Raw genomic sequence first — 27271 nt, 5'->3', positions numbered from 1 at the left:
AATAAGAGATAAAGTATTTTACAAAAACAAAAACAAACAGAAAATATTTTCTCACTTGGGCTGTGGCCATGGGGGAAAGAGGAAGGTCTCTGAGAGTAGGAAGGAGAGGTCAGAAAAATCAGGAGAAATAGCCTGGGTCTAACCACATGCTCCAACCCCTAATGACTTCTTTTCTCCCCCACATCCTTTGACCTATCCATTGGTTCTCTTGTTTTCTCTTTTCTGTAAACCCAGAAAGCAATGCCTAATTTTTTAAGGTTCAGTGAGAACACCTGTGAAAATCACTGGTTTGCCCAGTGACCTGGCCCAGAGACCTACCTGTTTCAGACTCTCATTGAAGAGTTGTCCCGCCCTGGTGACCAGGGACCATAGTAGCTAGACAAAGGGAAGCCAGTGAAGGACTGTTTTAGTTTGTCCTATTATCTCCCCAAGCTCATTTTAAAAATGTATCAGGGGTGAGTGATGGTGGGTCATCTCAGCTCCCTTGGTCTTCCCAATGTCTCACAATGGGCTATCTCAGAAAGATGAAGAGGGAGGATTTCTGATTTATGAATACCATAATATCCAAAATCATCCACGTGTCATTTCGTGAGAACAGTTAGACTTCTCAAGCTCTTAGCTTGTTCATTTGTTCATTCATTAACATTCATTCACTCATCCATTCATCCATCCATCCATCCATCCATCCATTCATTCATTCATTCATTCAACAAGCATTAATTAAGCACCTACTGGTTGCCCAGCCTTGTGCTTGGTGCTTATCTTTAAGCTGGGTCATTTTTCCTGAGAGCAAGAGTTCATATGTTGCTGTGGGGTGAATGGGCTCAGGACCCCCCAGAGGGTTCCAGATCACATCAACCTCTCAGAACCAAGGACTCTGGGATCAGTTCTCAAAAAGCAATCCTGGTGCCTGCAGCATTCAGAGCATACAGAAAGTATCTGGCTGGCTTTGAAAATTGGGGGATGATTGGAGGCTACTTGATTTATTTTTTCCTTTCTGTTTCAAAATTTGGGTACTAGGTATAACCTCCTTCTGATGGACCAATAGCGCTCCTAATGCTGTCCAGTCATTCTCAGTGGGAAGCTGTGAAGCAGGAGTTAGGGGGCAGGGGATAATATTCCTATAGGTGAGCTGTTGGCGGCCTTTGGGAGCCTGGTGTGCCAAGTGTGGATGGAGCCCTTCTCAGAGCTTATGCAGGAGCAACCTGGCTGGTCTCCGTCTTGGAGGCTGTAGCAGAGGCCTCATCATCACCCAGTGGGTTCTTGCCGCAGCAGAGGGTGGTGATCATGCAGGTTCGGAACTAGAAAGCAGAGAATGAAAGTGGGAAGAGAATTCTCTATTCAGAGAATGCTCAGCCCAGGGGCTGGCCTTCATCTTGAGAGGGTAGCAGGTAATGTTTGTCTTCGGTGTTTCCCAGCCTCCACTCTCCACCTCCATCACATCTGCTCCCTCCAGGGACCCTCGTGTTCTCTCGGTCTCCTTTCCCTTCAGGTGGTTCTCATCAAAAAAGGTTCTCTAACACATCGTGCCAGAGTTAACCTCCCCACATAAGAGAGCTTGGGATGAGATGACCTGTATATACATTCGGTTAGCTGTAGTAAACCCTCTGTTATTAGACTGAGGCAGCAGAAACATCAAGGTCTCTGGAATCAGAAGACCTGGATTTAGATCTCACTTCTGATGCTTACTAAGTGTGGAATGTTGGGCAAGTCACTTACGCTCCCTGGGCCTTGGTTTCCTCATCTGCAAAATAAGGGGGGTTGATTGGACAAGATGGCCCCTGCATAAAAGAGCTGTGCCATTAAAATGGTTCCATGGTGTGACTCCAGCATGATAGAAAAATTTCTGGTCTCACTGGGTACCTCCATAAAGAGGGTGGATCAACTTCAGAACAAAATGACAACCCAAGTGAAGACTTGAGCCAAGACCCTTGAAATAATTTCTAGAGATGGAAACATCTGTTTAACCACTGTATTCTAGAGGTGAGGAAGATGTGGAGCAGCCCAGTGAAGTGACTTGTTCAAAATGACATAATTGATTAGTCTCAAAGACTGGGCGTCTTCATTCCCAGGGTGGTTCTCTTCCAGTCCTTGCTACTACTTCTATTGGTTGACTCTGACAGCAGTCAGAACCTGACTCTGACTTCTATCCTCCCCTTTGGGGCTCTAGCCCAACATTTCCCTCCTCTTCCCCAACCCAGGTACCTGCTTATTCATCATGATGTAGATGACAGGGTTGTAAATGGATGACGTCTTGGCAAAGAAAGCCGGGAGGGTCATTAAGATTGGGCCAAAGTTGGAGCCCTGATGAGTGAAGATGTAAAAAGCCACACTGGCATAGGGTAACCAGCAAATCAAGAAGGCGATGACCATGATGATGACCATCCGGGTGACTTCCTTCTCCGCCTTCTGGGTGGTGGCAGACTCTTGCTGCTGGGCTGCAGCCTGGAGAAAACATTACATTGTCTGTTGAGGCTATCTGCCATTCAGTAGTAATCTACCTTTCCTGGAAAGTCCTTTCTCCCACCACTCTCGCTGAACTGGCCCGCTCATCCTCCCCCAGACACATTTTATGTACATTTCCCCTAAAGGGTGCTACATATAGTAGATATTCAATAATGATGGATCAGTCTGTTGGTTGGTTGATTGGTTGAATGAATGAATGACAGATCAAGGAAAAGAAAGGGGTGGGAAGGAAAGGATAGAGTGGGAAGAGAAAAACAAATGTCCAGGTAGGTAAGGTAGAAGAGGGGTGAGGAGCTGGGTTATTGAGGCATGCTAAGGATAAGACTCTTAGCAGGTGAAAAAAGTTATCCAGACCTCTTTGACTGTGAAGACCAGTTGTCCATAGCAGAAGAAAATGACGATCATGGGAATGCTGAAGTGAACCACGAACATGTAGATGACAAAGGATTCATTGTTGACTTCAGGCTTGAGGGTGTAGTAGTCAATTCCACATGAGCACTGCATTCCCTCTGGAATGTACCTGCAGAAAAGCCTCACTCTATGGCAAGATCGCATTGACAAGATTAACCTGCTATTTCTGAGACTAGGAGAGAAAGGGAATAGTGATTGCCTCCACTTTTGGCCATGTGGCATTTCCCTCATCACCAGTATTTCACATTTTACCATGGCCGTTGTCAGTTACAGTCAGTGAGTCCTCAGTCACCCACTGCCCCTGGGTACATTCAGCCATAGGGTAAAAAAGAGTAGGTGCTGGCTAAAGAGGAAGAGAGATGTAATAGCAGGGGAAAATGTTTTTTTCTAGGTTCTGATTTCCAGGGAGATCCCCAAGAACACATTGAAGCAATAGGATCTGCCTGCCTATAAGAGACCTTTGAGGTGGAAGGAATTAATTAATCTTGGAGAAGAGAAGACAGGGAAAAGTGTCTTCATTGCTAAAAAGTTATTAAAATAAAAGAGCACAACTCATCATAGTAGAGAAAAGGCCACATTATAGTAGAAGATGGAAAATTATCGGCAGGAAATATTGTGAGATGTATGCCTGGTAAAGACGCGGAGGGTTTGGTATTTCCTTCAGCAAAGAGCTTTAAGAATTAGATTGGTCAGGGAATGTGTCTAGCATGGTTTTGTCATTTGCTTTATTCTGGAGGCAATACAAACTTCCTCCCCAGCTTCCTCTCCATCTTCTTCGAAGCCTAAGACTAGGAGAAGGTGGGAGGCAAATGGCCACTGGGGTATCCCCATTGATGAACAGTTTTACCATGCAGATAGGCCCTCAAGGTCAGAGAGAGTACTACAGGATCTGAGCTAAAGAGGATTGGACTTTGACCCCAGCTTAAATAAGTATTAGAGTCTAGCCAAGGTGAAAGGAGGCATCTTAGAATTTTTCCATACTCTACCCGGGCCTCCTCATTATCCATATATCTCATGGATAGCTGCCCCAATTTTGGTGTCCAAACAGTCATATGAGACACCTTACACCTTACCCCCTATATTCCCACCCCCCAAGGAGGCAGAGTGGTGCAGTAGAAAGAACACTGCATTCAGCACCAAAGGATCTAGGTTCGAATCCCACTTTTGCTCTTTACAAGCAATGCAACTATGGGAAAATCACTTAACTTCTCTAGACATCAACTTCCTCATCTCTAAAATGATGGAACTGGACTATATGAAGGAAATCTTCCAACACCGGTCCTGTGCTCTTTGATGTGCTGTCGGTTGGTATCGTTCCCAAGGAACACCAGTGAAGGAGCAGGGACTGTTTGAGTGGAAGCCCCTCTCTCCACTCAGCCAAGAAAGCATCCCTAGGTTTCAAGGGGGACTACCTCTGGTCACCCCCACCTTTTTGCCTCCCTCTCTACATTCCACTAACCCCTACATTCTACTAACCTGGACCAGCCGAGGAGGGGTGGAGCAGAACAAGCCAGAGCCATGACCCAAGTGAAGGCGACCCCCATGATGGCATGGTTCTCCCCAAACCTGAAGTTACTCATTGGCTTGCAGACCACAACATATCTCTCAATGGCCAAAACCACCAGCGACCACAGAGCTATTTCACCTGAAAGACACAATGGGGATTTTCCAGCTTTAGAAGACCCAGTAGAAAAGGGGGGAGGATGAAATGAGGGACAAAGAGAGGGAGAGAAAGGAAGGTTGGAGTCCAAGGCCCAGAAAAATCCAGACATTCTCTTCAGCTCCCTCATTATTATGCATGATCAGCTTGGTACAAAATTGTACAAGGGGCAAAATTCTGCCTCTCTTCTCCTCCCACCCCGATTCAGCACCATTTACAGCCCAAGTACTAAGAACTCTTCTGCTGCCCTTGCTCCGACCCCTTAGCTGGGAAGGCATCTGATAAGGTCACTCTCCTGGAGGTATTAGGGACTTAATTAAATCCTTGCTCAAGGATATTTGCATCTTTAAAGAAGACCCTGGGAAAGAAAGCATAATGCTTAACCCAAGGGAATGGTGGAATTTCAAGCATCCTTGGAGGAGCTATTTGGGGGCCAGGGACCTTTTCTGATCACAACTCAGGCACCATGTGAGATCTAACCATTCAAACATCCTCTTGTATCTCTTCTACCTTCTGGATGTTCCACCACTAATGAAGAGATAGAGGTGATCAGTTGTTCTATATGGAGAAGGCAAGTGGGAAGAAACTGAGACTGGCCCTTCAGGGGAACTTCCCCAGGCTTCTCAGTTGTACCCTTCTCTGGCACTCATTCACCCATACCCATATTCCTCTATCCATCTTTGGCCCAGAAGCAGCCCAGGTCTAGAGCTCAGGGGAGCAGAGCAGATTTCTACCCATTAGAACTGTCCCAAAATGAAATGAGCTACCTCCAGGGCTGATGAGTTTCCCAACTTTGAAAGTCTTCAAGAAGAAGCTGGAAGACTTATGGAAGAAATATTTATAGAAGGGAATCTTTTGGGCTATGGGTTAGATGACAGATTCAATGAAATCCCTTTCAACCCTCAAATTCTTTGATTCTGTGATTCTCTCTTTGTCTAACAGGCATAATCACAAAGTCCTTTGGTGAATGCAAAACTCTAGAGTAAGCAACACACACAGATGGGAAACAATGGGATTCCTGATGTCAGAGAGCTAACAACCCATTGGGGGGGATGTAAGACAACACAGGTAGACCAAGCAGCAGGGTGTAGATAATTGGATTTGTACCCAAAGGACCTGGATTTCAATTCTAGCTCTACTCATCACTAGGTGAGTGCCTCAGACAAGTCACTCTGTCTGACCTTCAGTTGCTTCCTCAGTAAAGGGAGAAGGTTAGACTACATAATCATCCACATGTAAATCCTATAATCCCATAATCTATGGGAAACACCTGAAACCCACACTTACTGAGCAGTAGCTCCTGTGTGTGTACCTAAAAGGGCACTGGTCCCAAATCCCACTAACCTGGGATCTAGTCCTGTCACTGGGCATTCTTGGGCAAGTCTCTGAGCAGCTTCAAACAGCTAGCTAGTGCCAATAGTAAAATTTTCAGTGTGATAATTTACATCTCAAAAATCCATAAATCAGGGCTTGATCTATTGTTTTTTTGCATGTCTAAGCTTAAGAAAACAATTCAGAAAAATATTCATAATGAAGAAAACTGGTTGTTAAATCACCCTTGTCCCAAGACCTTAGTTTCTCTCACCTGTAAATAGAATGGGTTGGAATAGATGTTCCCAAAGTTCCCTTCCAGCCCTAAGCTGGAATCCCTTAAGGTCCCTTCCAGCATTAAATCTTTGAAACTGTGAAATAACTCATGCTTCAAGCTTTCCTGGCAAGATGTTGTGAGTGGAAGGGGGAAACATTAGCACAGGTTGGAGCTATGCCTATAGCAGATGCCATTACTGCTCTTTCTTGCCTCCGAATCATTCCTCTAAAGTATTTCGTTCCTCTGAAAGGGCTTTCAAATATTCCCAGCTCCCTTCCCCATCCTGGAACTGAAATCTGTTTTGGCAAAGGGTGGTCATAACTTAAAAGAACACTGGATTTAAAGTCAAAGGACCTGAGTTCAAATGCTGACTCTGCCTCTTGCTACCTGTATAACCTCAGACAAATTTCACCTCTCCTGTTCACAGCTGCCTCACCTGTCATTTGACAGGATTGGTCTAAATGGCCTGTCCAACTGTAAATCTTTCTTTTAAAATTTCTTCATTTTATTGTTCTTTTTTTAAGTAACATTTGTTTCTGATATATCCCTCCTCATTCTTCTACCTACTGAACTGTCTCTTGTAACAACAAAGGTTTGAAAAAAAAAGAGAAAAAAAGCTCTTTGGAAACACAGCCATCACCAAGACTATATTCAATGGTTTGTGCATGATTCTGCATCCATAGCTCCCCACCTCTGCATTTAAGAGAAAGAGGCCCACCTCTAAGTCTAGAATCCTGAATTTGACCAACTGCATCCCCCCAGCCCTAGCCCTGGACATCTTCTCCTCCCTCTCCAATGATGGAGTGGCTGAAATAGTCTCCTCCTCCTTTCTCCAGGGAGCCACTCACCTCCTGTGGTGGCGAAGAAGCCTTCCAGGTTGCAGCCAGTGGGTCCAAAGACAAAGTAGCCATGCAGGGAGGTGTAAAGGGTGGTGGTGAAACCACCAAATACCATGAAAAGGTCAGCAACTGCCAAGTTCAGCAGGATGTAGTTCAAGGGTGTTCTCAGTTTCTTGTGCTGAATGGTTACATAGAGGGTGAGGAAATTGATGGGGAAGCCCAGGACAATCAGCATGAACATATAAGCCGCCAGGCAGGAGAACTGCCATGGTTCGGCCAGATAATACTGAGGTTCCTCAAAGGGGCTCCGCACCACACCAGTCTTATTGGAAAAAGGGACGTAAAAGTTGGGTCCCTCTGTGCCATTCATGGTTGTGGCTCTGTTCTCTCTGCCCTGGGCCTAAAGGGGATTGGTCACTGATAAGGACCTTCCTCCTCTCCTTCCCAGACTGGGACAAGAGGCTAGGCCAGCCACATTAGAAGGAGCTGGGAGATGTGGCTTGAGGTGCTTATAAAGTGACCCCCTCTGGGTAAGCCCTCCTTCCCTGGTGTCAGCACCCAGAAGATTCAGGGCATGATTAATCATAATAATCCAGCTAGGTTGGCAAGCACTAATTGGCTTCCCTGGAAGGCACCAAGGTGACTCTTGTCAACTAGGGAGATGGGCCCTCTTGGAGTGGGGAAGTTTAGGCCTGAGACCCCACAGGGAAGGGGGCCTGAAGGGTTGAGTGGGTCTTATTAACAAGAAGCTCTGGGCCAAGGATGTCCCATCCAGAAAGAAAAGAGAACTAAGATGATGTAGTCCCTTGGCCAGGGAGCAGTCGTGTGATGCCTGAAAGAAACCAGGCTCACCTGAAAGAAAGAAAAAAAAATATCCCTTCCCCCACCACACCCTGGCAGTATGGCTGACTCTTACTCCCCTTTTTATTTCCCTGGGCTAGGTTGGAATGACCAAAATACTTCATTAATTTGCTCAACTTTTTGCTGAATGAAAGTAGCCTCTTAGATTGTACAGAAGGGGACAGCAGGACAGGGATTCAGTAAGGCCTAGGTAGACATGAGGCCCATCCCCATTTTTCAAAAGGAGAAGTAGGAAATTTTGTCAACCCCTTCACAGGACTGTTTGGGAGGAATGACTTCAATTTTTGCCATAGAGGGGAAAGAGACCTGGATTAGAGAAGGTCCCAGGGCCTGGCTCTGAGAAATACAAACAACAGCTAACTTGGAGAAACTTCTTTTGGGTCTGGATCTGCTTGGAAATCCCCTACTTGTCTAACTACAGTGGTAGAGAGTTGCCCGAGAAGCTAAGAGACTTACCCATCGAATGGCCCAGAGACCCTACTTGAACCCAGATCTTCCTTCTTCCAATATTAGTTTTCTGTCTCTTCCACCATGCTGCCTGCTCCTCCAAAGAGAAGAGGCCTTCTTTCCTGAGCAAATAAATTCAGCTATGCTTATTCCACCATCAAAGGGATGATACAAGAGGCAGAACAGTACACTGACTTGAATGGTGTACTTTTACTCAGGAAGATGGAGGTTCAAATCCCACCTCCTATGTTGACTCCCTCTAGCCTCGGTTTCCTCATCTATAAAATAGATGCAATAATATCTATAGTACAATAACCACCAAACAGGGCTTTTGTGATATTTAAAAAAGATCAAGTAGGGGCTGCTAGTTGGCACAGTGGATAGAGCACCAGCCCTGGAGTCAAGAGGACCTGAGTTCAAATTCAGCCTCAGACACTTGACACTTACTAGCTGTGTGACCCTGAGCAAGTCACTTAACCTCATTGCCTCACCAAAAAAAAAAAAGAGATCAAGTAATGGAAGCATCTTGCAAACTTGAAAGCACTATGTCTATTATTATTATTATTGCTTCTCATATATTTATCAGCTTTCTTTATATATCATATTTATAACATTATAGTTATTTATTTATTTATATAGTTATTTAGAGATATGATCAATCTACTCTCCTAGAATGTAGGCATCATGATGGCAGGAGATTTTTAAGGCAGCCAATCAGTCAGGGCCTATGCAGTCATATGAGCACCCTTCAGTTTCCAGTTCTTTGCCACTGCAAACAGGGCTGCTATAAATATTTTTGTACATATAGATCTTTTCCCCCCTTTTTTGTTCTCTTTCAGGGTATAGACCTAGTAGGGGCATCACTAGGTCAAAGGCAATAGTGTGTTAGTAAACGTTTAACAACCAGCTTTCAAGGTGGGGGGATATATGAACAGCATACTTTTAAGTTTAACCTGCATTATTAACATTTTTTCCATCACTTTCTTAGGTTTAGAAAATTAAAAAAAAAACAATAAATGAAGCCTTGATTTACCGCCCTTGTTGATTTCTAAGGCATGAATGCGCACACTGAACATTTAACAATCAGCACTTGTGCTCTTAGAGCTGAAAAGTTGATGCATAGTTTAATACTTTGGGGGCATATTTCCAAACTGCTTCCCAGAATGGATGGACCAGTTCACAGCTCCACCAACAGTGAATGAATGTACTTGTTTTCCTACAGTCCCTCCGGTTTTTCATACAAACTGACTCTAGCTTACCTTTCTCGTTCTTGTTGCACCTTATTCTCCCCCAGCCCCCTAGAGTTCAACCAAAATGACCTTTTTGCTGCTCTATACAACAGACACTGTATGACTTTGGGGTGCTCTCCCATGCCTAGAATGCACCCTCACTTCACCTGCCTCTTAGAATACCTGGTTTCCTTCAAGACTCATCTCAAGTCTTGCATGAGACCTTTCCTAATTGTCCCCAGTCACTAGTGCCTTCCTCCCCCACCCCCAAGTTACCTTGTACCTGCTTTGTTTGTGAGACACACACACACACACACACACACACACGTGTTGTATGTATACATATAACTTTATACATGCATGAATAGGTCTGTATACATATACATACGCATGTGTGTATGTGTGCGTGTGTGTATGTATGTTTTCCCTACTGTTAGAATGTAAACTTCTCAAGGGTAAGGACTTTCTTTTTTGTCTGAGCACTGAGCACAGCTTTTGGCACGTAACAGATACTTTTAAAATTCTTGTTGGTTGATTGATTAAATAAATGTTTGCTGCATGAGTGAATATAAAACATTGCTAATTCATCTAAGAAATACGGATTACCTAATATATTTAAGGCACCATGCCAGGTGTGGAGGGGAGATGAGAGAAGAATGTGTGTGTGTGGGGGGAGGATATACATATACATGCATGCATATGTACACACACACACCTCCAAAAGCATATGGTAAAACTCCTGTCCTCAAAGAGCTTACAGTCTAAAATAAGGAGACAAGCATACATGAAAATGAAAATAACAATAGAAGAAATATCACAAGGAAATTTATAGACAAAAGTTTCAATGTGGGCAAGGTACATGTGGCCTGGGGTTTTGGGGAAAGGTTTTGTGGAGGAGGTAAGATTTGGGTTGAGCCTTGAAGATTGGGCAGGATCTAGCTGGAGAAGGGGAAGAGAGTTTGGTGAATGATTTGACAGGGAAGAAGTAGAACAGGACAGCATGAGCAAAGGACAAAGGCAGAATGCTTATGCGTGGTTAGGGAACAATTAATTGTCCAGTCAGGTTGGAGCATAGGGCCTCATCTAGGAGTGTTTGAAGAAAATTTAAAACACTAAGCCAGAGAGTGTGGAGCACCTTAAACGTCCCACTAAGGAGGTTGGGCTTTATCTTGTAAGCAGTGGGGAGCCACATAAATTCACAGTGCTCTTGTCTTCATTATTTTTATATCTTTGCCTTTGGTTACCCTCAACCTGGCTTAGCTGGTCTACCAGGATGATTTGTGTAGCAGCTGCACCTCCTTCAGCTTCTTGGAGCCACAGGTCAGAGTTGGGCAACCAGTGGGCACCAAAGGTGGATAAGTAGCCCAGAAAAGGGCTCGGCAAGCCCTCACATCAGAGATGGTAGTCTGCCTCAAACCCATCAGTGAGTTGGAGGGGTCTACCCCAAGCATATGAAGACTTCTCCATGCAGAATGGGTAGCTAAGAACAATTTGCTCCAAGGGCCATGAAGATGGCTAAAGCAGGTACTGTGGAGTGCTTAGAGCTTGGTCAGACATCAAAGGTGCCAAGGTCGTCTACTACATCCTGGCTGCTGCTGGTCATCTTGGCTTTTGTCTTGCCATTAGACTTCAATAACTCTGGAAGAGTGAGATGGAGACAACTCGGCCTCAACTTTAATCCAATTCATGCTCAAGTCAATACATCACCCGTGATGTCATTGGTCCTTTTCGAAAATGAAGGACAAACGACAACAACCCTTTTGTGTCTTTATAGAACTGGTCTCTGAGAAGCTCATGAGACCTAACAGACTCCATCTTAAAGGAGGGGCTGAAGGGAGGGAAAGGAATCATGGCACAGTGGAATAGGACCTAAGCTAAGAGTCTGGAGACCTGAGTTCTCGTCTTGGCTCTGTTGTTGACTCTGAGCAAGTCATTTCACCAGTTCTTTGGCCTCAGTTTTTCCATCTGTCAAATGTGGGAGAAGCATGGACATTCTGTCAGCCTATGAACTACCACTGCCCATCCCCATACTCACTATCTCTGCTTCTCCCCTTGGCTTCCAAGCCATGGCACTGTCCTGAATCTCCTTTCTTTTGGGCCTCCCTTTCTCTCTTCCTGCTGCTTCCATCACTCCCATATCCCAGTATGGGCATTTCATCAGCCCTCAGTTCTCCTGACAGTTTGTTTGTTCAGCGCTCCCATGTCTCTGTCCGTCTTTCTATGCAAATGATTCCTAAAGCTATGTTTTAATTAATTTATTTTGATTTATCAACAATCACTTCCATATGCTTTTGAGTTAAAATTTTTTTTCTCCCTTCCCACTATCCTCCTCAAGACGGCGCACAATGTGATACAGGCAATAAATACATATACATTCCTATTAAACATATTTTCACATTAGTGATGTTGTAAGTGAGATTTAGAACCAATAGGAGGAACCACCAGAAACAGGAAACAAAATTCAACAGAAAAAAAAAATAGCAAATAGTATGCTTCAATCTGCATTCAAACTCCATAGTTCTTTCTTTGGATATGGATAGCATTTTCCATCACAAGGCTTTTGGAGATGTCTTAGATCCTTGTATTTCTGGGAAGGGTTAAGTTTATCAATATTAGTCATCTCACAATGTGGCTGTTATTGTTTACAACGTTCTCTTGGTTCTGCTCATTTCACTCAGCGTCAGACCATACAAATCTTTCCAGGTTTTTCTGAAGTTAGCTGTTCATCATTTCTTATAGCACAATAGTATTCCATTATATTCATACACCACAACTTGCTCAGCCATTCCCCAATTGATGGGCATCCTCTCAATTTCCAATTCTTTGCCACCACAAAAAGAGCTGCTATAAATATTTTTGTACATATGGATCCTTTTCCCATTTGTACTAAAGCTATATTTCTAGCCTTCTTCTTATGATCATTGTCCCTTGGAAATCTCAACCTGGAGAATATGTACTGGTATCTCAGGCTCTAATTTGTTTCTAACAAGAAATTCATCTTCTTTACACACATACAGAGAGAGAGAGAGAGAGAGAGAGAGAGAGAGGGAGAGTAACTCCCCAGTTTCATTAATGACACCTTCATTCTCCTGGAGATTCAAGTTCAAAAGCTCAGAGTCATATCTGATTCCTTCCTTTCCCTTGTTCCTCCCACCCAGCCACTAAGTCCTGTTGATTCCTCTTAAAGTGTTTTGCTTTCCAGTTTCCTTCCCATTACCAGTGCTACTACCTTGGCTCAGATTCTGACCTTTTACCTAGGTCATTGTAATTGATTCCTAATGAGACTCTCAGCCCCTCATGCATTCTTCACACATTGTCAAATAAATCTTCCTAAAACACTGCTGGATGCAGTCACCCTGCTTCTCAAAAACCTTTAATGGCCCCCACTTGACGGCAGGACAGAATGCCAACACCCTAGGATAGCACTTAAGGCCCTCTACAATTTCATAAGCATGCCACCTTTGTCTTCATTCAAATTATTGAGAAGTGTGTTGACCAGGACAGGGCTCCAGGTTGATCTTCATACGTAGTCACTATTCTTTGAGTCTGTGTATTCAACCAACTATGAATCAATTCATTTGCCTTGTCACCTGGCCCACACTTCTCAATATGAGGTAGAAAGAGGGCTGACACTGACAACAGGAAGACCTTAAGTTCAAGTCTTGCTTCTGATACATACTGGCTTTGGGACCATTTGCAAATTGATTAACCTCTCAGTTTCCCCAGGCAGCTCTCTAAGACTATAGGTTATGGGCAAGTTGCCCTCCATATTGGTGGGAGGAGTTTCCACACTGGGTGGTCTACACATCAATGAAATCATGGGTCCAGCCCCCTATAATAAGCATCTGATCCTCGCTTCTCATCTTGATCTGAAGACTTTCAGGAGACTTTTAGTAATTCTTAATTAGGGGATACTGCCTGGAACAAAATTATTTGAGGAAAGGGGGCAGAGAGGAAGACACAGAAGAGGATCATGGGGGAGGAGTGGCATAGTGCAGGGGAGAGTCCTAGTGACTTCTGGGAGGAGACAAACTGTCCCCAGGCAATCTAAGTGGGCTGTTGTATTCCATCCCTAAGTCTCCTTGAGGAGAAATGGGGGCAAATCACTTAAGTGCACTGTCCCCCTGAGTCACTGCCCAGGGGCAAAGCCTTATTAGCCTTCTGCTAGCCATGCCAGTTCTGAGTAGTAGTCTTAAGCTTTAATAAAATCCAGTGATCCTAGATGTTTCCCATTTTCCTCATCAATCATTCTAGTGATTGCCCCATAGCCTTATTTATTTGCTTGACTGACTGACTTCCCTTTCATCCACATATATTTGCATGTTCATGGGATGGACCCCAGTATTTTTGTTCAGCAAAATTTTATTTTATATTTTAAACCCCCCATTGATTTTTCCCCAATACGTTCTATCTGTCTGACTGTTTGGTGTCTTTATCCTTTGTTACATGGATCCAAGGAAAAATGTCCTTCTTTAAAAAATGTTTTTATCTAGCAATGGAAATAAAAATGAATGGGCTCATTCAGAAGCTGTTAAGGATGCTGGGATGAGGATAGCTAGTGATAAGTAATGGAAAAGCAATATGGTATTGTGAAACCATTGGGTGGGGCCCTTCTGCCTTTGGTGGGTTTCCCCTAGAATTTCCATTTCCCCCAGTACTTCCTTCTCCTACCCTCCTTTACAACTCCCTTTTATACATTCTCTTACCCTATTACAGTGTAAACTTGAGAGCCGGGAGTGGTCCCTTATTGTCCTGTCATTTCGGTCTTGTCCAGGATCATATAACTAGTAAATGTCCAAAGACGGATTTGAACGCCTGAAGGTGAGTCTTCCTAATTCCAAGCTCAGTGCTCCATCCACTGAGCCACCTAGTTGCCCCCATGGCCTCTCTGCTTGGGTTAATTTCCCCAGAACTTAGCACATGTAAGTGCTTAATAAATGCTTATTGACTGAGTGACTAAAAAGAGTGCTAGATTTGAAATTGGAAGTCCTGGGTTCAGTCAATCCCTCAACAAGCATTAAGCACCTACTGTTTTCCTGGTACTGTGCTAGGAATACAAAGATGAAAATATAAATTCCTATCCTCAAAGAGCTTAAATTCTATGAGGGAGAAAACATGTACCTATATGAGTATGTACAAAATAAATGCAAGATGATGAGAGAGAAGGACACTAGCAGCTGGGGGATACTAGCAGTCAGGAACACCTGAGTTAGAATCCTTCCTCCAACACTTAATAGCTGTGTAACCCTACACAAGTCACTTGACCTCTCTCTGCCTCAGTTTTCTCATCTGTAAAATGAAGGGGTTGGACTCGATGACCTCTAAGATCCCCGCCTGCTCTAAATCTATGTTCCTGTAAGAGGCTTCAAGGTTCAGATTCTGGCTCTGACACATAGTAGGTGTGCTTAGGTAAGTCACTACCCCTCTCTAGCCCTCAGTTTTGTCATCTGTAAAATGGAGGAGGGGGGCACAGAAGTAGGTGATCTCTAAGAGCCCTTACACCTCTAAATCCTATGAATCAATTCAGACCCCATCTATATTTCTGGTATCTCCATTTCTCCTTTAAAAATACCTTCTACTTCAACCATGATGGCTTATTCATTTTCCCCTAAAATATGTCAGACATTCTCATCCCTACATTCTTGCATGCACTATTGAATGCCCTGTCCTTGCCTCTCTACTTGTCTGTCCTACCCATCCCTAAAGCCTAACTAAGCCCTAACTCCTCCACAAATTCAATTAATTCAATAAGCATTTATTAAGCACCTACTCCATGCCAGATACTATCCTAGGTGCTAGGGAGATATAGACCAAAATTTAAAAAAAAAAAAAGGACTTGCCCTCAAGAAGCTTACATTCCACCGGAAACCTTCCTTTCCCACCCAAACCCATAGTAACTGATGTCTCCCTTCTCCAACATTTACTAATTCTTAGTACCTACTACCGTATAGTCTCTTTTCTCTTTATGTCTGAGTCCTGCCCCCCAAATAAACTTTAACCCCCTTGAGGGCAGGTGAAAGATCTAAGCAGTATCTTACGCATTGGCTGAATTCACTAATTTGTGTCTTAACAAAATAAGGAAAGGAAAAGCATGAAGACAAGGAATGACCCGACTGACAACATGCACTTTGATGTAAGTCTGGAGTTTCAGCACATGATGTTAGCATGAGGCAATCCAATGTGCTGTGGGTTGTTAGAATGCAAGGTCAACACTGGATTATTGGCATATGATAACCCTCTGCTCCGGGTCCTGCCTCTGACCTCGTCTGGACTTCCAAATCCTGCCCTGTCTACTGCTGGCTCATCCTGGAACCCCCTCAGAGCCTAGGACCTCCTCACCCTGGAACAGCTCACCACCATTCACCATGGAGTAGGCCTCCTCAAATTCTACCCCCTTCTCCCATTGCTGAGTTCCTTCTGGAGCCTCCACTTCCTGAATGGGGTGAGGGTGGCTAACCCCCATTCCCTTCCTGGCTCTGGACTTCAAAACCATGCCAGTTACCTTCATTCATCTCCCCAACTGCTTTTTGGCCCCCTTTTGTACATTGTCCTTCCCCTTTAGAATATAAGCTCCCTCTGGGCAGGGACTGTCTTTCTTCTTGCTTGTATTTGAATCCCTAGAGCTTAGCACAGTGCCTGGCACATAGTGTGCTCTTGATAAATGCTTGTTTCCTTCCTCCCTTCTTTCTTTCCTTCCCTCCTTTCTTCTTCCCTCCTTTCCTTCCCTATTTCCTTTCTTCCTTCCCTCTTTCCTTCCTTTCTTTCCTTCCATCCTTCTTTCCTTTCTTCTCCCTCCCTTCCTTCTCTCTTTATTTTCCTCCTTCTTTCCCTCTTTCCATTGTTCCTTCCTTCTTTTCTTCCTTCCTTCCTTATATCCTTCCTTTCTCTGCACTCTAAACAAGCCCTGCACTTTCCTACCACCATGCCTTTGCTCACACAATTTCCTATACCTAAAATTCTTCCCTTCTTTTTACCTATTGAATTCAGACTCATCCCTTAAAACTAAATGCCACTTTTTCTATGAAGTCTTCCCTTACCTCCCAAGCCAGAGAACAGTCTCCCCCTGAGACTTTATATGTTAACTTGTCATATAACACACAAAAATAAACAAGATCAGTAATTTTGTCAGTGCTGGATTTTCTCCATTAACACAAATCCTGTGTATAATTTAGTAGGTGGTTTTTGAGAGTGCCTGTAGCCAAAAAATTCCCCCAAATGCAGCTAAACAGGTGAGGAGACACTCTGAACTAATTGGTCTCATCCATGGCCAACATGCATATAGCCCAAACTTGGATCTTTTCCACTTATTGGAGAGGGGGTGCTGTTAAGGCTTGTGGTCCACTGGCCAATGTCACCTCCTTACCACTGTGAGGTATCAGAGGATACAGATATCATCTAACACTGGGCATCACGGTTATCTCTGTGGATCTCATATTGTCATCCTACTAGACTATAAATTCCATGAGGACAGGAACATTGTCTTATTTAAACTTCACGACTACCTCAGTGCCTAGTAGTGTGTTCTTCACACAGTAGAAACTAAATAAATGTTTCTTGAATAAATGAATTAATATGATGTTAGCATGTAACAGAAGCACATTACAGTGTTAGCCTCATACTAACATGTAATGTTAACTGTTGCCCGAGATATGTATGCTAGATTTTATATTATTGTGTATTGTGGGCTATAAGGGAATTTAGAGGCTGAATCTAAAGCCTTCATTTTTCAGATAAGGAAACTGAGGCACAGACAGGTTAAATGACTTCCTGAGGGTCATACAGCTAATAAGTATGGGAAGTAGGACTCTAACTCAGGTCTTCCTGACTCCTACACCAGAGCTCTGACCCACTATACCACTTCAACAAAGAGATAAGATTTCAAAGAATTCAAAGTTAAGACAAGTAGCATCCCATAGCTCAAGATTCTACAAAGGAAAATGATTCAGAAGGCATGGGAGACTCTCAAGAAAAGAATTCCATTGACTATATATATGTGTGTGAATATATATCTAAGCATATAGATCCACCCATCTATCTATCTGTTGTTATTAAGTCTTTCAGTAATGTCCAACTCTTTTTCATGAGCCCATTTGGGGTTTTCTTGGCAAAGATACTGGAGTGGTTTGCCATTTCCTTCTCCAGCTCATTTTACAAATGAGGAACTGAGGCAAACAAGGTTAAATGACTTGTCCAGGGTCACACAGCTAGTAAGTGTCTAAGGCTGGATTTGAACTCATGAAGATGAGTCTGATTCCAAGCCCAGCACTCTGTCTACTGCACCACCTAACTGCCCCGTGTGTGTGTGTGTGTGTGTGTGTGTGTGTGTATGTGTATGTATATATATGTATATACAGAGAGAGACTACATGTAATACACACACACATTTATACACATATATTTGTATATATGTATATTTTCCCAGGAGAGAGAAAAAGGGGAAATTGATGTGACTACAGAAGTGACTCATGGACAAACTGAAATTTTTAAAAGCTATAGAAGGGAGGGGCAGATAACTGAAGACAGCTACAAGAGAATGCCAAGATCCAGGACAAATGCTGTCAGGCTAAATAAAGCTCAGGATGAACTGAGGTTTGTGATTAATGATAAAGACATCAAAGGGGGCACTTTCAACTATGCCAGAAGTAAACAGAGAAACAAGGAAGGGTTGAGAATTGGTGTTCAAGATGATGTTAAAGTGTTACAGAGGGAAGACAAAACCATTGAAATTCTCTTTTCCTTTTTGTTTTCTCTACCAAGGAGAATTATCTTCAGGCTAGCAAGTTTACAGGATTCAAATCCAAGATAAGTGAGGAGAGGAGAGGCATTATGTACAGCAGAAAGAGTACCGTTTCTGGTCTCAGGGCAGGTTCAAATCTGCCTCTGATATTTACTGTCTATGTGACCTTGAGAAAAGTAATTTAACCGCTGGACCTCAGTTTCCCCATCTGTAAAATACTTGATGGCCTCTGGGATCTATGATCCTGTGGTAAGAGAACATTCAGCTGCTTTTAATGAGTTCAAGTCATGAGTCCTAAGGTGAACTAGACCTTTAGGTAATCAGCCAATGAACATTTATTAAGGCGGTGCAGTGGATAGACTGCTGAGTCTGGGTCTAGAGTCAGGAAGACTCATCTTCCTGAATTCAAATCCAGGCTCAGATACTTTTTAGCTGTGTGACCCTGGGCAAGTCACTTAACCCTGTTTGCCTCAGTTTTCTCATCTATAAAACGAGCTGGAGAAGGAAATGGCAAACCCCTCCAGTATCTTTGCCAACAAAACCCTAAATGGGCTCACGAAGAGTTGGACATGACTGAAATGACTCAATGACAACAAAAGGACAAATGCCAGGCACTGTGCTAACATACAGAGAAAACTGTCGGATGAGAATTTTGTCAGAAACTCTGCAGAGATTGGGAGGCAGAACAGGTCTGGAAACAGACCTGATTTTCTAGGTACATGTTTTAAAGTACAGGCTAGTAGACTTGACTTGATTCCTGGAAAAATTCTAAAATAAATTTTGAAAGGGATGATTTGTGAGCAGTTGGAGCAACAGTGATCACTATATCCTGAAATGAGTTTGTAGGCCCCAGGCTCTGTCCTCACACATTCACCTTCATAAAGCTACCCCAAGTTCAAAATACTCTGCTGATCAGCAGCTGCTGATGTGATTATTTTTACGGATCCAACCAGAAAGGATATAGAATTTCTTTTTTTTTTTCTTGGTGAGGCAATCAGGGTTAAGTAACTTGCTTAGGGTCACACAGCTAGTAAGTGTCAAGTATCTGAGGCCAGATTTAAACTCAGGGTCTCCTGACTCCAGGGCTGATGCTCTGTCCATTGAAGGCTATATAATTTCAAAGCAGAAGTCATCTACTCAAGCAGCATAGCACATTCCTTGGCAAGACAAGATTCCATCCCCAAAGCTCATATGAGTACACTTCTCTCATAGGTTACCATGCCCACAATGCAAGAGTGAACATGTGTAGAACATATGTCAGGGGATGCATACATGGTAGCATGCGTGGCCCAAACACGTGCATGGAGGGGCACACACGGAGAGAGACATGTGGCCAAGGGAACTCATCCTCCCAATGCTGCCGAGCCACCAGCATCCTCTGGTGAGGTCATCATGCTGTTCTCTGCTGCTCTCTGCTGGGCCTCAAGCTTTCACTATTGTCTTTCATGGTCCCAGAATGCAGTTTTCTCAACAGTTCTCTGCTACCATATAGTAGGGCAGCTAGGTGACACAGTGGATAGAGTGCCAGGCCTGGAGTCAGGAAGACTCTTCTTGAATTCAAATCTGACCTCAGACCTAGCTGTGTGACCCTGGGTAAGTCACTTGCCTCACTTTCCTCCTCTGGAAAATGAACTGGAAAAGGAAATGGCAAACTACTCCAATATCTTTGCCAAGAAAACCCCAAACAGGGTCACAAAGGGTCAGATACAGCTGAGAAACAACCGAAGATGAACAAACTACCATAAGGTAGTCTTCAACTCCTTTGGACCATCTCCTGCTACCTGCTATCATCCTATGGGATTCAGCAACTCTCCCTTACTTGGGCGAAGCAGGTGTCTTTTAGTCCAAATAGCTTAAGGCCATTTCAGCTACCAACAAAAACCAGAAGAAGCCATCCCACCACCTATTAGGATTAAGTCTGTTCTTTTGTCAAGACTACACCTGATTTGGGGAGAAAAAACCCTTTTAACTTTTGTCAAATTGCCATTACCAGTCTCCATCCCCCTTAAAACAATTTAAGAAGTCTATTTTAAAAAATTGATATGCAAATAAATGTAAGGTCAAGAACAAAAGGACTAAGTGAAATATATTTCTCCATTTGGGGGAAATCCTAGCTGTACATCTATAAGTAAATCACCTCTGGTTGCTGTGATGTGAGTCTAACAATTTGAAGAGTTTGGGAAAGGGGAATCTAGCCCTCCTCTCTATGGAGGACAGGTTTTCCAAAAACTGACCCCAGTCTTGACCATGGCCATACCTGGGTCCAGAGTGGAGGGAGAGAAATGGAGTAAACTGCCCCAGCTCCTGTGGGCCCAGGGGCAGCTTCTTAATATTAGCTTTCCAAGCACAGGTGTTGATTTCCCTGTTAGAATGTAAACCTCATGAGCATAGGGACTGTTTTACTTTTGTCTTTGAATTCCTAGTGCCTAGCACATAGTAGGAACTTAACAAATACTTTTTGGTGTTTGGTTGAGATTCAGTGAATTCCCTTTTGGGCCAAGGTTTTGGGATCCTTTAGAAACCAGGGGTTAGAGGTCATATTGATGTTTTAAAGTCTACGGTGGATGTTCAGCAAGGGCACCTCTGGCTGTCAATTAATTGATATCTGTAGCCCTGATAAGTGATCTATCTATATGTATTGAGGCAGGCCTGGGTCAGGCAGAAACTGGCCTTTTAGAGGCAGGAGGCAAACAGTCCAGGGAGGGGCTGGCCCAAGTATTATGACAACCTCTCATCGTGTAAGTGGATTAGCTCAGGAGTTAGAGTGGACGTTAATGAGGTCAAGGTTGTGGGTTTGATCTGCAGACCATGGGATGCCCATAGGATGCCCAGGGAAAAGTTCTATCTCCCAGTTTCTAGATGACCCTCTAATTATGGCCCCAGAGTGAGCCCCTAACCTTGGCCCCAAACTGACCCCCTCACTCTGCTTACTTCCTTCATTCAATAGGCACTATGACAGAGCCAATAATAAAAAGACAAAAATTAAATAATTCCAAAGGAAGGAATTCTTAACCTGGAATCCATGAACTTGTTCTTAAATTTTTTTTATCATTATTTCAACATAATCAGTGTCCTTTGTTATCCTATGTATTTTGTTGAATACATCAAAAACATGATACCGAGAAGGGGTCTGTAAGCTTCAGCAGTCTGCCATAAGGGTCCAGGACATACACACTCTCTGCCCTGGAGAGCCTGGGACCAGAGATATCAACATTATCTTGTTTGACCTTCAAGACCTCTGTGAAGTTGGAAATGCCTATAGGTGAGGTCTTTTACGGGTAGAAAATCACAGAATCTCAGGGTTCAAAGGGACCTCACAGGCCAGCTTGTGCCTAAGCACCAATCCCTTCTACATCACACCTGACAAGTAGCTGTTACTTGAAGATTTCCAGTGAGAGATGCCCCATCACATGCCAAGGTGGCCTGTCCCATCCCTGAGCACTCTAATCGTAGGGAAGTTGGTCCTTAGACCAAGCCTAAGTTTGTAACTCTCCCCATTACCTCTAGTTCAGCCCTCTGGGGCCAAGTAGACCAAATCTAATTCATCTTCTGCCTGACCTCCCTTCAAATACTCGCTGACTATTATCACAACCTAGAGAAGTCTTTTCTTCTCAACATCCATACCTCCTTCAATTGAACCTCATGTGATACAATCTTGCCCTTCACTATCCTGATTGCCTTCTGCTACAGTATTTAGTCTTCAGCCCTTCCTTCAATGCCATCACTATAATGTGGTACCCAGAACTGAATATAACATTCTAGATGTGGTCTGACCAGGGCAAGGTTTGATGGGATTATAACCTCCCTAGCCAGCCAGCCAGTCAGTCAGTCAGTCAGTGAACGTAATTCCCTTCTTAACGCAGCCTAAGATCTAATTAGCTCTCTTGGCTATTGTTTCACATTGCTGATTCATATTGAGCTCCTGCGGTTTTCTATTGCTTCTAGGATCAAATAAAAATGCTTCCACTTGGCATTTAAAGCCCTTCACAATCTGGATTCATCCTCTCTCTAGACTGATGTCACATTACCTCCTCTCAGGCAGCCATACTACCCTATTTGCTATGCCTCAAATATGACATTCCACCTCCTGCTTATGTGACTTCGTACAGGTGTTCTCCATGCATGGGCTGCTCTCTCTCCTCACCTCCATGGCTGGGAATTACTAGCTTTTTTCAAGGTTCCACACAAATGCCACCTCCTATAAAAGATCTCTTCTGATCTCCCCGATTGTTACTACTCTGGCCTTCCAATTGCTTTTTTACTTATTCTGTGTGTGTGTGTGTGTGTGTGTGTGTGTGTGTGTGTGTGTGTGTGTGAGAGAGAGAGAGAGAGAGAGAGAGAGAGAGAGAGAGAGAGAGAAGAATTTACTAATTTATCCATGTAAACCTAGTTTAAAGAAAGCTTGGCAAGATACCCAACTAAACAAAGTTATCCAAAGGGCCTTCATGGAGGAAAATGAAAAGATACTTAGAAACAGAAGAAAAATTTGAAAGATTTGCCAAAATTATTTCAACCAGCTGTCTCTTCCATCAAGGACAGTGGGGCCACCATACTTGGAGATTAACATCACAGTCCCAAAAGTGCTTATAGAGAAGAAAGAAATGGTACTGAAGAGAACAAAGACAAGAAAAGGAGCTGGAATGGGCCAACTGTAAGTAGACGAGATGCACATTAATGGTGATATAATTGTCAGGTCACTGAGGAATTAATAATATAAGGAGCAGAAGATACCAAAGGCATGAAAAAAATTTGAATCTTGTTAATATTCCAAAAAAAATGGCTTACAGATCATTAAAAACTATCGACTTTATTCTTCTGCTTTTATGCTGGTCACCTAGATGTGAATGGGGCAGCTAGGTGGTACAGTGGATAGATCCCTGGGCTTGGAATCAGAAAGACTCGTCTTCATGAGTTCAAATCTGGCCTTACTTACTAGCTTTGTGACCCTAGGTAAGGCACTCAGCCTTCTTTGCCTCAGTTTCTCATCCATCAGATGAGAAGGAAATGGCAAACTATTCCAGTATTTTTGCCAAGAAAACTCTAAAATGGGGTCACAAAGAGTCAGACATGACTGACACAACTCAATAACAATACATGAACGGAGGTCATGCTCGATGAGGGTATTAGTACAGAGAATAAGCATGCAAAACTCAACCTTGTACTACGTCTTTATCTCACAATTGATTAAAAGATATAGACAATATACTATCTCACTGAGAGGAGACAGGAAGGGAACTAGCATTTATTAAGCACCTACCATGTGCTTAGCACTATGCTAAGGACTTTACATATATTGTATCATTTGATCCATTATGCTTATTATTCGTCAATCAGGGGAAAAGCTTTCAACTTCGTAGAACAAAACTCTGCTTACATCTAGGGAAAACAGTAGAGAGAGGCTAGGGCCTAGAGTCAGGTAGACCTGAATTCAAATCCAGCCGTAACTTACTAGCTGTATGACCCTGGGCAAGTCACTTAACCTCTGCCTGCCTCAAATTCCTTATCTGCAAAATATAGGTAATAATAATACCTACTTCTCAGGTTGTTGTAAGGATAAAAGAAATATGCTAGCTATTATTATTATTATTATCATTATCATCATCATTACAGACTCATTTGCAACAATGTATTTCCCATCCATATATCAATATTGCAAGATGTTGCAATATTGATGTAACAATACAAAGATGTAACAATAGAAATTGCTCTGCTTAATGACCCTCTGAAGATAAATCTTAAATGAGGTATAAAACAAGAAGTTGTAATTCATCCAAAGAGTTCACTGTGATAAAGGAGATAGAACAGAAAGTCCAGGTCAAGAATGGGATGGGGAGGTCCTCCAGATGATTCTGTTTGTAGATGACATTATGCTAATCGCATCAAACCTCAAGATAGTGGAGAGTCTCTTGGAAGAAATCTGTACAAACTCAGTGGAGTTTGGTCTGCCCATGCACACGGAAAAGACCAAGTGGATGAAGAATGTTTATTAACTAGATTTCAATATGCATGTGAATGGATACCTTATGGAACTTGTCCAGCTGTATGTATATCTATGACCACCAATACAAATGAACAGTGATCTGGATCCAACACAGAATTATTTTTTTATATTGGTCCTCCTTATTTCCTCAGCTCCTAACTCAAGGCAATAGTTTTCTAAAATCCAGACTACCAATATTTTTTTTAAAAGTACTCTACATATACAATAACTAATAATAGCTAATCTCTCCTTCCTCCTCATCTTACTACTAGTAAGAATAGGGCTATAACCTTCTATTGAGTTTTGTAGTTTTAAAATGCTTTGAGATTTAAAGTATTTTCCTAAGTATATTCTGTTTCTTATTAAATGAACTGAAAAAAGTTAAAAGACAAAATGGCAAGTTACAGAAATTAGTTATGCAACTTCCAGGCATAAAAGCCCCTTGAAGATTTATGTAACTAAATAAATGATTCAACACACTATTAATGTCTCCCAGGAATTTCTAGAGAAAACCAAAGCATAACCATTCATTTCTGGTCAGTTCTAAAACTTTCTAAATGCAAAGAAAGGCATTGTCTTTTCTAGAAATGCAGCACAAGATTAGAACTCTGGTATAGATAATAGGTTTAAAGTCCAGTAGTTTATAACTCTTACTAATGATGGCTCCAGATGAGAAAGTGAGGCTGGTGACCTTGCACAGCCCTCCCTCACTTCAATCCAATTCACTTGCAAGTCACAGCATCATCTTCCTGGTGTCATGGTCCTCTTCCAGAACGAAAGAAAACAACAAAAAGAAGGAGACAAAAAGGATGAGAGCAGCTGGTTTGCTTTTGGGAAATCACAAAGAACTTTTACTGCCTCCGAATTTCCCAGAACAACAAAGACTCATTTTTCAATACAAACATTTCACTAACATTTCTGTATGGTCGAGGGACTTGTAATCCCTCTGCCTCTGAAGAACTAAAGAAGGTCGCAGAAGGGCACGTGGTGGGTGTGAGCAGGCTGTAGCACATACCCAACAAGGAACTCCAAAGAACAAGGGTGAAGGATATTGTCGAGGACAGAAGACGGGCCGATCACATGGAGAGAGGGAAGGATTACAGTCAAAGTACTCCATTGGTGCCCTCATGGTATCAGGTGAAAATGAGGAAGGCTCCCAGCACATTAATTGGACTCTCTATGGTGAACTTCCAAGACAGCATAGACAAGGGTTGCACTGGATGGGGAGGCATGGATAGGTTGGAAGGGACTCCCAAATCAATGAGACCACCAATCCCTTTGAGTATCTGTGTATATGTTGTTTCTACCCAATAGAATGTAAGTCCTTTGAGGGTAAGGATGGTTTCATTTATGTCTTTGTATTCTAAGTAACTAGCACACAGCTTTGCAACCAGCACGCACTTAAATACTTGTTGAGTTGAATTGAGTTTGCAGTCCACTAAAACTCCCAGATCTTTTTTTCAGATGAATTGCTGCCTAGCTGCACCTTCCCATCAGGTCCCAGTGCAGATGACTTTTGAACCCAAGTATAAGATTTAACACTTATTCCTATCAAATTCTACCTTTATTAGGTTTATCCCAATATTCTAGCTTGTCACCTTCTTTTTTGAATACTGATTCTATCCTCCAGTATGCTAGCTATGCCTCCCTGTTCGTGTCATCTGCAAATCTGATAGCTGTGTTATCCATGTATTTATTCAATCATTAACAAAAACAGAATCAAAGAGCACAGAACCAGGAGTGTGCTGGAGCCAGCTCCAGACTGGCTTGTAGAGTTAATCGTTAAATTTGCAGTGTGAGCATTATACCTCAAAAACTAGCAATGTCTTCAAATTATACGTTGGTTTATTCTTTAGCTGATTGTCAAGACTTAAGAACATGTTAATAATGCAGACTGAACTTAAAGGTGTGTGTATATATGTCTTTGCCTTTCTCCCTCCCCCACCCAGAACCTGGTTGTTAAACATTTGTTAGGACACCCCTGTATTGCTCAATAAATGTTACTTGAACTCAGGAGGAGTGCAATAGAAGGCTCAGGGATTGAAGTCATCACCAGACTGGAGGTATGGTGACCACAGACTAACAATAATAATTGTCATGTATATAGTGCTTTACATACCTCATTTCCTTTGACAAAACTCCAGCATGGAGCTCTAAGGCACTCCACTGTAACCTTCATCTAAACGGACAAAAACTGCTCTTTGGGTCTGATCATTCAAACAGCTCCAAATTTAATTGAACCATCATCTTACATGCGTCTTTTCCAAAAGAATAACTTGAGAGATTTTATCAAATGCTTAGTTCGAATTGAGGCTAACTATAACTATAGCACTCCCCTGGCAACTCTAACAAAAAGGGAAATGGAATTAGTTTAGAACAATCTGTTCTTGATGAAGTTACGTTGGGTCTTTGTGATCGCTGCTTCCTTTTCTTATGTTCATAAAGCATCCCTCTAACAATACATTCTAGAATTTTGCTAGGAATCAAAATCAAGCTCGTTGGCACATAATTTATAGCCATTCACTGTTGAAGGCACCAATGGTGTCTTCTAGACATTCTCTTCCACCCTCTTCCCTTTAGTCTTCCTGGCTTGTCTAGCCTCAAGTCCCAGGACAAGCTACTACTTTTACCCTTTGGTCTCTGGAGAAGTGGCAGTGTAGTGCATGGGGGAAAGCTCATTTTGGAGTGAAAGAAGGAAACAGTATTTCCAGGCTGGGAGGAGAGATGGAAGAATAGGGAGAACTGGAGAGCGGGAAAAGACCCAAAAGGGAGAGACCAGGGAATTCTGGGAAGTGCGAAAGTGTAGAGCTAATTGAGGGAACTCAGGGGAAAAAGAGAACCTTGCTTAGGTATGAGTGACACCAGATGGCCAGAAGTTCTTTCTAACCCTAAGACCAATACGATTTTAATCTCTTGGGTTCAGCTAACTATCTGTTAGTCACCTAAACTGGGAAGTCACTTAACATTTCTAGACCTCCATTTCCTCCCCTATTAAATGAAAGGGCTGAACCTCATGATCTATAAGATTTGTTCAAGTGGTGCACTGGATAGAG

The 27271-nt window shown here is 42.8% G+C and overlaps 1 protein-coding gene across 1 annotated transcript; it reads right to left on the bottom strand.

Moving 5' to 3' along the window:
* Positions 1-1190: 1190 nt before the first annotated feature.
* Positions 1191-7334, bottom strand: RHO (rhodopsin). Its single transcript, XM_020980962.1, has 5 exons — positions 6974-7334; positions 4354-4522; positions 2821-2986; positions 2206-2445; positions 1191-1301 (listed from the first exon to the last, which is right to left on the bottom strand). The coding sequence occupies exons 1-5, from the start codon at positions 7332-7334 to the stop codon at positions 1191-1193; spliced, it is 1047 nt and encodes a 348-aa protein (XP_020836621.1).
* Between the last annotated feature and the right edge of the window lie 19937 nt (positions 7335-27271).

This window comes from Phascolarctos cinereus, unplaced genomic scaffold (assembly GCF_003287225.1).
Source record: "Phascolarctos cinereus isolate Bilbo 61053 unplaced genomic scaffold, phaCin_HiC Scaffold_4;HRSCAF=312, whole genome shotgun sequence".
Classification (NCBI taxonomy): Eukaryota; Metazoa; Chordata; class Mammalia; order Diprotodontia; family Phascolarctidae; genus Phascolarctos; species Phascolarctos cinereus.
The sequence above is the reverse complement of the archived record's forward strand: the minus strand, read 5'-3'. Positions and strand labels throughout refer to the sequence as shown.

Coding starts and splice junctions, on each gene's coding strand:
- RHO (XM_020980962.1), bottom strand. CDS start 7,334: ATGAATGGCACAGAGGGACCCAACTTTTACGTCCCTTTTTCCAATAAG. Junction 4,523..6,973: donor CTTCTTCGCCACCACAGGAG/GTGAGTGGCTCC, acceptor TGTGTCTTTCAG/GTGAAATAGCTCTGTGGTCG. Junction 1,302..2,205: donor ACATCATGATGAATAAGCAG/GTACCTGGGTTG, acceptor TCTGCTTTCTAG/TTCCGAACCTGCATGATCAC.